The 15700-nt window shown below is 38.7% G+C and overlaps 1 protein-coding gene across 2 annotated transcripts in view; it reads right to left on the bottom strand.

Moving 5' to 3' along the window:
• The window catches only part of LOC103270856 (dedicator of cytokinesis protein 7), a 128876-nt gene that overhangs the window by 16528 nt on the left and 96648 nt on the right, over window positions 1-15700 (bottom strand). For both annotated transcript variants that reach the window (XM_008068357.1, XM_008068358.2), the window contains exons 18-21: window positions 10418-10504; window positions 7710-7941; window positions 3573-3737; window positions 1626-1795 (exon numbers count right to left, since the gene is read on the bottom strand). In XM_008068357.1, coding sequence (XP_008066548.1) covers window positions 1626-1795; window positions 3573-3737; window positions 7710-7941; window positions 10418-10504 — 654 coding nt within the window. The remainder of the gene's footprint in view (window positions 1-1625; window positions 1796-3572; window positions 3738-7709; window positions 7942-10417; window positions 10505-15700) is intronic.

Here is a 15700-nt window from a genome sequence, read left to right on the forward strand (position 1 = left end):
AGTCAGTCATAATGTAAATCTTACAGAAATTAAGAGACAATCAGATTTATTCTATTTAATAACTGTAATTTACCATATGTAAATAATGCTAGGTACTGCCTTTATTATACTATAATATTACATATTACAGAATATGATCAAGAATGACTACAAAAAAAAAAAAAGGTTGAGCATGGTGGCTCATGCCTGTAATCTCAGTACTTTGGGAGGCCAAAGTGAGAGGATCACTTGAAGCCAGGAGTTCAAGACCAGCCTGGGCAACATAGCAAGACTCCATCTCTATTTAAAAGAAAACAAGAATTAGAAACCTGAGTTCTTTTCCTAAACATGGAAGAGTGTGTGTGTGTGTGTGTGTGTGTGTGTGTGTGTGTGTGTGTGTGTGTGTAGCTTTCTTTTTTGCAATTGCCATATTACTCAGGTTACTCTGCAATATCCTATAAAAATTTATTTGCACATCATTCTCTTTAAAAGCTCACAAAAAGTGAAAGTTCTTTAATTAGAGAAACATTTATATGGATCTTTACGTATTGAAACCCATGTTTTAATTTATTATTTAAGTTATAAGCCCTCAAAAATATATTTTTGATCTGTAAGAAGTTACTTAAAAATGAGCTATGCTTAATAGGAATGAACAATCATTAATGTAAAGGCTTCTGAAAGTAAAATTTCTATCACTGTATGAGCTATATATGTATTTCTGTAACTATAAACTATATGAGTAGTTCTGCTATTTTTGATCAACGTTCAAGTTTCCCCTAACAAACAAACCAACCCAGACCTTTAAAAGTTCTACTGTAGTTCAGGCTAAGATTTAAACGTAGACTCTAGAAGACGTTTATTAATTCTTTCTCATATTCTAATTAATTGACTAAAATATCAAAGAACCGTTGGCTCTGGTGCTTTGAAAAGGATATCTTCCTCTTTCCAGCAGCAAAATGTAAGTTTTCAATAGCTTGACCAAAATACAACATGATGTGATTTCTTGGCCTCAGTCTTACTGGGCTTTTGTCCAGCTTGCTTAAACTCTGAGTTATTTTACACTTTGCATATGAAAGATATTAACTATTTGTTCCTAAATTATGTTGGGGGTGTAATAAAGATGGACGCTTTGAATAAAATATAGCTGGATCTTATGCTAGCTAGCCTCTCCTTTATTGTCTGGGATAATCACTAACTATCACTAAATAAATCACACTTTTCTAATCCTGGTGTACCTTACACAGAGTTTCATGTGAAATGTAGTTCTATCACCAATCAAGGTTAATCATCATAAGTGAAATCAATGATGATGTGTCTCTTCTACACATCAGTCACATAGGTCTCTTAATTCTACAGGAAGTCGATCTAGCCACTTTTCACATGATGGAGTATCAGACAGATAACAGTAGATTCTGTGACTAGTCATCCCAGACAAATTTTGGAATTTGGCAGTTTTTTTTTTTTTAGCAGAGTAACAAACCAGTTTATAATAGCAAGCCTATTTAATAGAAACGTGAAACACTTGGTATTTACTGATAGAACAGAAATGTATTATTTCTTGTTTATTTCTAACTTATACACATCTCAAGATTCAGATTAAATTAAAACATTGGCTATTTCTCACTGTTCATAAAATGAATGTTTACCTTACTCCCGATGATTGACCGAACTTCATCATCTGGTGACGTGGGAGTCCCAGATATGTCTGGGTTACTATTACTAAGGCTCCGAGAACGATTTAAGTTAAGGCTTGCAGGTCTCACAGCAGATCTAGCCATTGTGGCATAATGCACTGATCCTCCCAGACCTCCAGGACCTAGAATTGCATGTAAAACAGCACATAATTAAACAAAAAAAATTGGCCAGGAAGAACCTGAAAAAAATCTCTGCCACTTTACAAAATTTCACCAAGATCATAAATTGCTTTTGTTTCCAAATAAAAAATAATATAAATTTTGTAAGAAGAAAAGAAAAGAAAAACACTCAAGAACTAATGATAGCTACACAAAGATATTTTATTTTATGGCAGCTCAAAATTAACAGGAAACACACACACTCCCCTTTCACTTAGGTATAGCTGTATATAGGACTCAAAATGCCTCAGCTGATGTCTCTTCCTTTTTCCCCATTCCTCCTACTCTGCTCCTTAATACACAGTCATTGGAGGGAGAGCCAATCTATTAACACCTCTTAACAAGACCATGTTTTATTTCTCTATCTTCATAAGTGACAATTGGAACAATAACAAAATGGCATCTTAATTATACGCATACAAAAAACCAAAGATAATTCTAAGAGCTCAGGTTATATTAAAGAAGTAAATAATTCCTTTTTGTATGACTAAAATCAACCATCTTTCAACCACATTCTGTGAATACAAAAATATGCAGCAAATATATCCATAATCTATCTCCATTTTTCCAATGTATGGAAATATTTCTGGACGTCATATTTGCAAATGATACACACTTGTTAACTAATCAATTTATATGATTTTTCAGGTCAACTGTAACAAAGACGTTTTAAAAGACCTGTGGTATTCTAATAATGTATTGAATGAAAGAGTAAATGAAAGAGCACTGTAGATACTCCGAAATCACACACGCACACTCACGGCCTTGAATAGTATAATCTAAAAATCAAGATAAAAAATTATAAACCAGAATATAAGAACCAGTTGTTTCTCTTTTTGCAACTAAGTAAAGAAACAAAGTGGGTTAAAACTTATAATCAGATTTCTATTATGCCTGGTTTTCATAATGAATGTCACAATTATTTGTCACCATTATCAATGTCAATGTTGACAATAGTTGGTAAAGCGTACTTACCATTATCACTTGTGTCATACAGACAAATATATGAGCAGGCTGAAAAGTATGCATGACAAAATCATGAGCTGACTAAATGAACAACTAAAGGGTTATTCAAACTAAGACATCACCCATCACTGCTCCACTATCACCAATGTTATAAAAAAAAAAAGACAAGTAACTACTTGGGGCTCCAATGCTCAGAAAGGTTATATTATCTTATTACCATGAAGAAATCAGAACTTTTACAGAGAACAATCTTTTATAATATTGTAGGTTTCATAAGGCTTGGGGGAACTAGGGAGCCACCATATTTCTTCTCTAATGTCCAACAGCATTCTGAATGACAAATATAAGATTCTACTTATCTTATCTTAACAAGGACTGATAAAATGCTTCCAGAGGCATGAGAAGTTATTTTCAAGGTTCATTTCCAAGAATTGCCTCAACTACTATCTCTAATTCAAATGAAAAGAAGCTATATAGGGCAACCTCCTCAGGGCCCCTCCCACTGTGGGAGCGTTTCTGTCCTCTTAATAAATCCTACTTTCTCAAAAACAACAACAAAAAAAGAAGTTATATAAATAACAATGTCTAAAAAACATAACTTACTTATCCCTTTAATTCCAGCATCTAGCCAGCACAGTGAAGGTGCTTAGCAGGTACTCAATAAGTGTTTGCTATTGCAGGAATGCATTACACTATAGACTACAAAGTTATCTCAATACTGCCATGAACATGTAATTCACGAAAGACAGTTTCATGGTAAAATGAATAAAATACCTGGTGATGGTGAGTTAGGGTACATATTTGGTAGGCGAAAAACATAATAAATATATGATGCAAGAAGGCTGTTTCTGCCATGCTGATCATGGTTTCCTTCCAAGTTCTTGTGAAGTCGATTTATAATTGATGCCATGGCTTCAAAAGATGCTTGACCTAGATTGACTTTTAAGAAGGAGGAAAATAGTTTTGCTTTAACTTTTTTAGAGTGTAAGTTCCATGAAGAGCAATGTCTTGTCATATCTACATGCTTTAAGAACAGTGATTACGCCGGGCTCGGTGGCTCAGACTGTAATCCCGCGCCTTTGGGAGGCTGAGGTGAGTGGATTGCCTGGCCCGCGGGTTCGAGACCCGGCTTGGCAGCAAGACCTTCTCTCTACAATAAATCAAAAAATCAGCCGGGCGTGGTAGCGCATGCCTGTAATTCCGGCTACTTGGAAGGCTGAGGAGGAAGGATCGCCGGAGCCCAGCAGGTTGAGGCTGCGGTGGCCGGAAGTGGCCTCTGCACTCCAGTCTGGGCGACAGAGTGAGACTCCAACTCAAAAAAAAAAAAGAATAGTGATTACACCCAGTAAATGCATAAAGATGATTGTTATTTGAGATTGATTTTAATGACATCTTCTATTAGCTAAACCAAAAATACTTTTCTAAACAAAATGAGAAAAAACTCATTACACTAATTTAATCTAAAAATTGCCTGGGTTTTATTAGCCAAAAAATAAAGCACTGCCCAACAGATATCCATTATTTTAGAAAACAATTCCAAGTACATGATAAGGAAAAAGAAATTCATCTTGTATAACACCTTGAGGAGCAGCTTCTCATTTTAAACTTGACTCTCAAAATCTAAACAGCAAACAATGAGCAAATATTACTTTTGTTTAAAAAAACTACAAATAGCAATCATAAAAATAAATTTCTGAAAATATTAACTTAATAAGAAAAGGAAACAGTGAATAAGCAACTTGAGTGAACCTATACGAGGATTAGAAGAACTATACATAGGGCTAAAAAAACAGGTTGAGGTATGACCATATAGTATTTGAAGTGCCAGGCTAAGCAATACCTACTTAGTCATTCAAGTCAGTATGTAACAAGAATTTGGTAAAAATTGGGGAATTCTGAGATTACACACTGAACAAATGGGTGAACTAAACAGCCAGTGTGAGAAATAGGACCTCATGATTTATTTCATCAAGGCAGAAAACTATGAACAGATAATGAGGCAATTAAGTTTTCCAAAAGTAGAATAATCATAAAATAGTCATTCAGGAAGATTAATCTATAATATACTGAACTAGAAGAAATGACTAGAGTCAGAAACCTGAGAGGACTTTAGCAATCCTATCCATGTTCCTGGTTAACTTCTTTTCCTTTTTCGCATAGTAGCTATTCCAAATCGTCAGAAACCTTCTCAAAACTCAGGAACTCCTTACTCCATTCTAAACACCTCACCTTCTATCTCACAAAAGTAATGTATAAAGCATGAAAGCTTCAAGATTTTCCATAAATTTATAAGAATTTGCAACTACTTTATTCCCTTTCCAATGGAAGCAGTTCGCCTATTCCATATAATAGTGATCTACCCACTTCCACTCTTGTACACAGACGTGCTTCATAACCCTCTCTCACTTCATGTATTTTCTCCTTTTCCCAACTGGTTTCCTGCAGCATGTAAACATACCCAAATCTCTCCGCTCTTATGCCCTACTCAACCCTGCTTTCTCTTCTAACTAAATTTCTTTAAAGAGTCACATATGCTTCTTGTATTCCTTTCATCATCTGTTTACTCCTTAATTCCTTGTAATCTGGCTTCTATCTTCACTTACACTAAAACTATTCTTGTTAATCTGGAGCCCATTCACACCTTAGCTCTGCCATACTAGCTGAGGGACCCCAAGTGAAACTCCTAAGCATTATGTTCATCACTTTACTCATTCAAAAAAAAAAGGGGTAATCAAGATACCCCTACATCAAGTTGTTCCAAGGATTTCATATGTTAATATAAATAAATCACAGAGCACTATTTCTGGTGTGTGGTAAGTGCAATGTAAGTATCTGTATTACTGTTACTACTATTATTTTACTTATACAATCGAAAACAAAATATGCTAACCTTGTTTTCCTTCTCCTACCACTTCTGTAACAGTATTCTTTATGATCTTGTGACTCGTCCTGTCTTCCCCAACCCATCTCACCTGCCTTTCATCAGGACCCATCATTTTTTGTGTGAAATTCTGCAAGACTCCTAATGTGTCTCCCTCCCTCCAGGCTCTCCCACCTTCAACCCATCTCCACTTAGCATCAACGAAGCAAACTTGGTCGCGTTACTTTCCTAATTAAGACAAGGTCCTTCAAAGATCTCGTCTTTCCTCAAATGTCATGGAAGACCCTACTTCGCCCCCCCATATCACCTCTAATCAATCCTCTATTTTATAATTAATTACAGTTCCTCCCCCAAATTCATTCTACATTCATTTATCTGTCTGTGTACTACGCACATGCAGTTTCATTTCCCTGGAATAACATTTATCTGTCAGATTCCTATTCATCTTTAAGTGCTCGACCCAAGAATTACCTCTACTTATAAGTCTCTCCTAAAAAAAAAAAAAACTCAAGTAATTAAAAGCTCCTCTCCTTGTGTGCCATCAAACTACACAAAAGTTCTATAAAAGGTTAGCTGAAATTTCTTTCTAGCTTAACTTGAAACGTAACTTGAAGAAAGGACTCAGGTGAAAGCTATTGGGAAAAATAAGGGAATAAACCCTGGAAAAGAGTAGGAATGAGGAACACCTCTCAGGACAACACAGAAAAAAAAGAATATCGTGCTTTTGAGCAAATGAAGGAAAGAAGAGTCATCTTAAATGGAGGATCGCAGACGAATGAGAATGTAAACAAGGTACATTATACATCTTGTAAAATGTACCATGATTTGTTTGCCTGTTTTCTCAGCTAGTGTCTGAGATTTCAAAGTCAGGAATCACCCTGAAGAACTCAAATGACTCTATAGATACCTGTACATGTATGATTATCGCAGCATTTTTCTCAATAGCAAGAACCTGTAAGCAACCATGCTGTCCATCAAAAGAGGACTGGATTTTAAAAATGTGGTACATATACACAATGGAATACTATGTAGCCATAAAAAAGAACAAAATCATGAATTTCGCAGCAGCCTGGATGGAACTAGAGTCTATAATACTGAGTGACCTCTCACAGAAACAAAGATCTGAGTATCACATGCTCTCACTCATATAGTGGACCTTGAACATCCAATGTAATACTATAAGAAAATGACTGACAGTGGTGGGAAACTATGGGGGGGGGAGGGAAGGGAGATGGGATTAACAGTGGTAAATATCTGTCTGGGGATGGGGAGACACCTCTTATCAACAAGGGTGCCTGAACGAAGCATATTTGTATACCTAACCCCTAACTGTACCCCACAATATCATAATAAAAAATATTGAATAAAAAAATAAAATAAAATAAATAAATAAAAATAAAGTCAGGAATCATGCCTTGGACAGTGCCTATCAGTGTCTGGTACTTGGTAAGTACTTAAGAAATATTTGGTAACTGAATAAAGTAACTTGTTTCCACAGTTGAGTAGAAGTCTACATGGCACATTTCATTAAAAAAAAAAAGGTTGGGCATGGTAGCTCATGCCTGTAATCCCAGGGATTTGGGAGGCTGAGGTGGGAGGACTGCTTGAGGCCAGGAGTTTGAGACCAGTCTGGGCAACAAAGTGAGACTCTGTCTCCATAAAATAAAAAAATAAAAATGAGCTAGGAGCAGGAGCACATGCCTGTAGTCCTAGCTACTTGGGAGGCTGAAACAGGAGAATATTGCTTTAGCCCAGGAGTGTGAGATTGCAGTGAGCTATAACCACACCATGGCACTCCAGCCTGGGCGACAGAGTGAGACCCTGTCTCTTTAAAAAAATTTTTTTAAAAAGTTATTATTTTCTGGCATTAGAATCAAGTAAATGACAACACTTCTCCAATCAAACATAGTCCTTATAGACTTGTAGACAGCAAACAGAAATCATGGTGGTTCTTCTTTTTTTTAAAACAAAAGTTAGAAATGCCAAGTTATAAATTTCATGATTCCTCTCCAAACAAAAAAGTAAATTACCTATTTGGCCAGCAATGACAGGAGGTCTGACAACTAAAAGTATCAGTTTATCAAGCAACAGATGAAGAAATCGAACCACTGGCTCCAGCTGAGATGAATTCAGTGCGGAAATACTGCTCTTCAATTCATTTTCTAAGTTGTTTTCCATGATTCGCATGTCTCCAATTCGGACTGGGAACATGTGTTCATCCAGAGCATTGACCAGAGCAAAAAACTTGTCAAGGTAAGGATCCTAAAACAAAGAATGAACACAGACACGAACCAATTATGAATCTGAAAACATCCCCACCCTAAAGGACTATGGACCATTAATATCGCATATTAACTGATAACATTAAAAGGTATATATAGGTATATAAAAACATTATTTCTAATTAAACACACATACTTTCATTTATTATTGTAAAATGATCACTTCAAATACTGTTAGCTACTCAAGAAATCTATTAATACAAATTAAGACTTTTTTTGTTGTTTGAGTTTATTTATTTAGAGCTCAATTATTGCGGCAGGTATCCTGGTAACCTACCTGCACCCATTATAAATTTATTGTTTCTCAGCTTCCAAACCCATCATCTTTGCCATATTTTGTAAAACTGGAGTCATTTTCTTCGTGGAGTCGACCTGTGTACCGCTAAATAAAACCCATATACTACCAATTTTTTTCTAAAGATAGTATAGAGGTGCTGTGTCTTTTTGTTTTTTATTTTAAAGATGTGAGATACAATTCAGGGCTAGGTACATAAGTGGCCATTGTGGAGGTAAAATTTGGACCTTCCATTGGTCATCACTTCGCCTGGCTTGGGATCAAGTACCCTTATTAGTGTTATGTGCTCCTGCCCACCCCCGGTAGTAAGAGATGCTGTGTCTTATTAGTTCCCCTATCTCACTATGCAAAAAGAACTTACTTAGCAGGCTTAAGACTGCTATTTCTGAAAGGCCTGCTTACAAGGTTGGCCTTCGACTGGTGTCTAGGAACTTGGATGTCAAAAGGGTTCCCACTGACAGGGGATGGCTCACTGGACCTAAACTGTCAGTGCAAAGCTTAAGCTGAACACCTGCTTTCCTTCTGCGAGTCTGGAATTTTGGTATGTGTTAGGCAGAGGGTGCCTAAGTGACAAGCCCCCAGAGCGTCCCTGGCAGACACATTTCACATATGTTGTTTCAACTCGCCCTGTGTGAATCCACTGGGATAGGATTCTTGGAAGCTTGTTTTCTTCGACTTCATTCTCTGTGCCTTTTCCCTGTCTGATGCTGCTTCCTACTCTTTACTAAAATAAGTCAGAGCTGTAAGTGTGACTATGCTGAGTCCTGTAAGTCCTCCTAGCAAATCGCTGAACCTGAGGCAGCTTGGGAAGCCCTCCACACAATCCTTTCCCTTTATAGGTCGGGGAAGTCCTGAATCCCACTTGCCTCTTTTCACTCTTTATTTTCTTCCTAGAAAAACCACACTTATCAGTATAGTTCCAGTTATCATATTCATTCTGTTACCTCCAACCCCAAACTAATGACAACTGCCTACAGAACATCTCTATCTGAAGTGCAGAGGCCCTTCAAACTCAACAGGTCCAGAAATAAACTCTGACAGTACCGTAACTGCTCTCTTAGCATGCCCCCACATTTATTTCTCTCATATTCTCTACTTAGGTTAGACATTTCTATCTACCTGGACTCCACAGTACTCAAGGTTCTTCATAATCTATTACCAGCCTGGTCTTCTAGCCTCAGATATCACGACTTCCTATGCACATTAAATTGCTTTCACATCAGATTACCTGCCAGTCCTTAAATACAGACTACTGGCACTTTGCACTTGCTGTTTCATCATCTGAGGTACCTACTCTCCCTTTCTCTATATGGTAAATGCCTGCTTATCAATGCAACATCTCAGTCCCCAGTAGAACAGATAACTCTCTGATTTTCACTTGAAATAATCCAGTTAACATATGTAACACAGTACTAATTTTATCATGTTATAATTACTTCTATACTTTCCCCTATTACACTGTAAGGTCCTTGAAGAAAAGGCTCATTCCTTGACAGTAACCTCTCCAATCTCACAGAACTTACAGTCTAATGGAGGAAATAAACAATAAACAAATGTGTACGTAAGTATGTGTGTGTGCACGCGCGCATACACACAAGGAATGAGAGGGAGTCAAAGAGCAAAAGGGGGAAGGGTAGGCAACAATAAGAGCAGGGTAAGCTGACAGAGAGATGGGGCTGTGAGGTTTCAAAGAGCCACTAGGAAGGCCTCTCTGAGGTGAGGAGAAAGCAGATGAACACTGGGGGAAAGCACCCAGCCAGAAGAAGTATAAACATTGAGGGAGAACTTGGGATGTTCCAGAAGTAAAGAATTTAGAGAAAATGATGCCTAAGAACTCTTTTCATTTGAAATAGAGTAAGGTGAGAAATAAAGTAAGGAGACAATGATTTCTCAATTCTAATTATTCAGCATGTAACAGAAACTTGGAAAAAACCAGTCACTTAATTATTCAAGATGAAGTCAATCACATTTTTAAAAGCAATTTTTGTTGACATTCAATGACATTTTGCTGATTCCTTAAAAAAAACTTCTAAACTTATATTTTTAACAGATATATAATCCCATAAACCTGACAGCAGGTAATAAAACTGACATAAATACTAGACAGCATGTTTAGTACATTTAAATGAAATCTGACCATGAAAAGATTATTAAAACTCACTTGTGTATGAATAGATGAAACAGCAACAACTTCAACATTGAAAACCCCTTTGTGATTATCTACCCATTTCATGCCAGGTAGAGGAACCTGCAAGATATTAAACATAATGATCACAGACACAAGTAGATTATGAATTCTGAAACAAAAAATTACAATATTTCAATGACAAGAATACTGTGAAAAATATTTTTATTCAATGTAAATAAAAACATTTCAAACTTATTTTTAAGCATTTAAAAATAATAAATGTTTTCTACAAAAAGAATTACAGAGCCGGGCTTGGTGGCTCAGCCTGTAATCCCGCACCTTTGGGAGGCTGAGGTGAGTGGATTGCCTGAGTCCGCGGGTTTGAGACCCGCCTGGGTAGCGAGACCTCATCTCTACAATAAATCAAAAAATCAGCCGGGTGTGGTAGCGCATGCCTATAATTCCGGCTACTCGGAAGGCTGAGGCAGAAGGATCGCTGGAGCCCAGCAGGTTGGGGCTGTGGTGGCCGAGAGCGGTCACTGCACTCCAGTCTGGGCGACTGAGTGAGACTCCGACTCAAAAAAAAAAAAAAAAAGAATTACAAGGCTCAAGGAACAAAGAGATAATAAACACAAAATTTCTATCTTCCAAGAGATATATACCTTTAAAAAAATTCCCAATTTTCACCTATGCACATATATTTTTATATACATCCTTATAAAGTTAGCACCAAACTTATTATTTTGAAGCCTGTTTTTCACAAATTACATTGTGACTCTTTTTTCATGTCAATAAATTCAAGTCTACCATGTTATTTTAATGGTTTATAATATTCCCGTCTCTTTATTTTAAGCATTACTGATATGTTTTTAATTGGGCTTTGGAATATTCACAAGCAAAGGAAGCCTGTTGCTTTACAGATTAGAATACATTTTTTTTCTGATGCAAATTGCTAGGAAGGTCAAAATTATTTCATAAAAAATAATTTTAAAAGCAAGTACATAGATTCTCTCTATTCCTCCTGCTACATACAGCTAAAAACCCTGAAACGTGACATAGAAAATGAACATAAAGAGCTGGAGAGAAGAACGAAGATGGGCTAGGGATCTCAGGATGCCAGAAACTGCTTTCGCCTCCCACATCCTGGGCTAGGTGCTGGAGAGGCTGGGAACCCAGAAACGCCAAAAGAAGCACACAAAGGCCCGAGAATAACCTGCTCTCTCGAGCCAAAGACAGTAATAATCCAGTCAATCACAAGGGAGCAAATCTTGGCCTCACTCCCGGCTCCACAGGCTGAATGAGAGCCTGGGCTACCACCCTCGGCTGGCTGTAATGAGGTGCCCCCTCCCAGTCCACCCCTCACACTGGGTGTTATCAGAGAAGACAGTGTTTGGAGTCTGTCCCTATCTGGAGATAACAAATTCCCAACCAAGCAGGAGCAGGGAGCAGTCACACGACATCCCCTCCCCTCACAAGTAGGCAGGTGTCAGCAGAAGCCTACTGGGGTGCTCGAAATCCCACCTTCACCCAGTAATGAGCACCCTTACCTAATTCCCCCTCCCCCACCCAGGGAGTAGAAGGAGGCAGAGTGCCATGTGGACCTTCATCTCTACCTGGCAGTAGTGCTTCCCTCCCCTACCGCTAATACATTTTTTTTTTGAGTTGGGGTCTCACTTCATTGCCCTGGCTGAAGTCCTGTGGCACAATTACGGCTTACCACAGCCTTTACTTCCTGGGCACAGGCAATCCTTCCACCTCAGCCTCCTGAGTAGCTGGAACTACAGGTGAGTGCCACCATGCCTGGCTAATTGTTAAAATTTTGTTTGGTAGAGATGAGGTCTTGCTATGTTGCCCAGGCTGGTCTCCAACTCCTGGGCTGAAGCAATCCTCCCACCTCAACCTCCCAAAGTGCTAGGATTATAGGTGTGAGCCACCATGCCCAGCTCACAGTATTTTAATAAGATCCAGAGTCTTATAACATAATGTCCATAACATCTAGGATAGAAAAAAAATCACACATTATACCAAGTCCAGGAAAATCCCACCTTAAATAAGAAAAGAATAATCAGACATCAGAATTAGCACTACATAGGTGTAGGTAGACCTGACAAGGGTTTTAAAGCACTTATCATAAAAAATGTTTCAACAAGCAATGACAAATATCCTTGAAACAAATAAAATCGAAAATACAACAAATTTCTTTCTCATGGTTTTATCTTTTCCATCATATGTAGAAAAGAAAACCAAATAAAGTCAGCTTCCCATTACAAATTTCAACACTATGTAGATAAGAAATTTAATATTTCTGAGGCAAATAATAATAAAGGTTTTGAAACATTTTTGAAGAAAAAATGGTGGAGTAAGTTGAAACTCATCAAAGCAAGAAACAGTATTGTCTTTACAACCTGAAACACTTGTTTGGCAGCTTAAAAAAAAATTCAAGTAATACATGCACACAAACTTCTTTAACAATAAAAGCTGTCAATGTCTGGTCTGAGAATCATCAGTATAAACATTATCTGGGAAGGGTTAGAAACATAAATACTCAAGCCTCAACCCTGATTCACTGCATCAGAAACTCTTTCACAACAAACCCTCTAGGTAATTTTGCCACATGCTAAAGAACTGTTGTCATAAAATATTCTTTCTTTTTTTTTTGAGTTGGAGTCTCACTCTGTCGCCCAGACTGGAGTGCAGTGGCCGTTCCCAGCCACCGCAGCCTCGACCTGCTGGGCTCTGGCGATCTTCCGCTTCAGACTTCCAAGTAGCTGGAACTACAGACGCACGCTACCATGTCCGGCTGATTTTTGATTTATTGTAGAGATGAGGTCCCGCCAAATTGCCCAGGCAGGTCTCAAACCCGTGGGCTCAGGCAATCCACTCACCTCAGCCACCCAAGGGCACGGGATTACAGGCTGAGCCACCGAACCCAGCTGCCATAAAATATTCTAATAAGCAATGGCAATGGTGTGACAGTAGCAAACACTTCCATCTACTTTGCACATGCCTGGTGACATTCTAAATGTTCTTCATAATATTGTATCATTTGATCATCAACATAACCAATTTTTACAGGTCTTAATTATTCCCATTTTACAGATGAGAGAAATGAAGCACAGAGAAGTGTATTAGCTCAGGCTGCCATAACAAAACACCATAGACTGTGTGACAACAGTTCTGGAGACTGGAAATCCAAGGTCAAGGTGCCAGCATGGTCCGTTTCCAGTGAGGGCTCTCTCCCTGGACTGCAGATACCCACCTTCTTGCTTGTGGCTCACACTGGTGGGGGTGCGGAGGATGTCAAGCTCTCTGGGGTGTTCTTACAAGGACTCTAATCCTATCAAGAGGGCCCCACTCTCATGAGCTCATCTAAAATTTAATTACCTCCCAAAGGCCTCATCTCCAAATACCAATAAATGGGTTGATGAAGGTTGATGAACTTAAGAATTTTGAATTGAAGAATTTATGAATTTGGGGGAGAAACAATTCACTGTACAGCATTCTGCCCCTACCCGCCTCACCCCTACTAATACATATCCTAACATGTAAAATATATTCATTTCATCCCAAGAGCCCCAGGCATCTCTAAAGTCCAAAAATCTCACCTCAATCAGATATGGGTGAGACACAAGATACAATTCATCCCAAGGCAAAATTCCCCTGCAGATGTAAACCCCTAAAGCCAGAGACGCTATGTGATTCCAAAATACAGGGGTGGGACAGGGATGGGACAGACATTGCAATTCCAAGAGAAACAGGAAAGAAGGAAGGAATAACAAGTCCTGGCAAGTCAAAATGTACCAAGGTTTAGCTCTTAAGACTCAAACAATTATCTTGGTGTTTTGTTTTTGTTTTGTTTTGTTTTTGAGTTGGAGTCTCACTCTGTCACCCAGACTGGAGTGCAGTGGCAACTCCCGGCCACCGCAACCTCGACCTGCTAGGCTCCGGCGATCCTTCCACCCCAGCCTTCCAAGTAGCCAGAATTACAGGCAGGTGCTACCACGCCCGGCTGATTTTTTGATTTATTGTAGAGATGAGGTCTCACTGCCCAGGCGGGTCTCGAACTCACGGGCTCAGGCAATCCACTCACCTCAGTCTCCCAAAGGCGCGGGATTACAGGCTGAGCCACCGAGCCTGGCGGTGTTTTGTTTTTAAAATAATTTTACTGTGTACATTTAAGGTATACAACATAATATTATGGGATACATATAGACAGTAAAATGTTTACTGTAGGCTGGGCACACCTATAATCCCAGCACTTTGGGAGGTCAGGGTAAGAGGACTATATGAACCCATGGATTCGAGATGAGCCTAGGCAACTTGATGAGACCTCATCTCTACAATAAAATCAAAAAATTAGCTGGGCATGGTGGCGCATGCCTGTAGTTCCAGCTACTTGGAAGGCTGAGGCGGAACGATCGCCTGAGCCCAGCAGGGTGAGCCTGCGGTGACTGTGAGAATGCCACTGCACTCCAGTCGAGACTATGACTCAAAAAAAAATGCTTACTGTAGTGAAGGAAATGAATGTGTCCTTCATCCCACAGTTACGTGTGTATGTGCGTGTGCGTGTGCGTGTGTGTGTACGTGGCAAGAGCAGCTAAAATCTGCTCATTTAGCAAGAATCCCAAATACAGTATAATTTTATTAACTATAGTGATCTCACTATATTAAAAGACATCATTCAATATTTTTATTTCTATATCTGGCTTATTTCACTTAGTACGACGTCTTCCAGGTTCATTCATGTGGAAAATGGCAGGATCTCCTTTTTAAAAGTTGAGTGCTATTGAAAAACTGAATGATATTCCATTTTGTGTGCGTGTATGTGTACGCACATACACATATATACACCACAACTTCTTTTTTTTAATTTTTATTTTTGAGTTGGAGTCTCACTCCGTCACCCAGGCTAGAGTGCAGTGGCATACTCACAGCCACCGCAGTGTCAATCTGCTGGAATCTGGCAAACCTGCTGCCTCAGCCTTCTAAAAAGGTTGATGAACTTAACTACAGGTGTGCACTATCATACCCGGCTAATTTTTTATTTATTGTAGAGACAAGGTCTCGCCATGTTGTCCAGGTGGGTCTCGAACCCGCAGGCTCAGGCAATCCACTCGCCTCAGCCTCCCAAAGTGCTGGGATCACAGGCTGAGCTACTGAGCCCAGCATCACTACAATTTCTTTATCCATTCATCTGTTGATGGACACTTAGGTTGTTTCCATATCTTGGTTACTGTGAATAATGCTGCAATAAACATGGGAGAGCAGATACTTTATAAGATATCTTTTCATTTCCTTTGGGTCTACTGCCCAGAA

Source organism: Carlito syrichta, unplaced genomic scaffold (genome assembly GCF_000164805.1).
Source record: "Carlito syrichta isolate Samal-C Ts95f unplaced genomic scaffold, Tarsius_syrichta-2.0.1 Scaffold310501, whole genome shotgun sequence".
Classification (NCBI taxonomy): domain Eukaryota; kingdom Metazoa; phylum Chordata; class Mammalia; order Primates; family Tarsiidae; genus Carlito; species Carlito syrichta.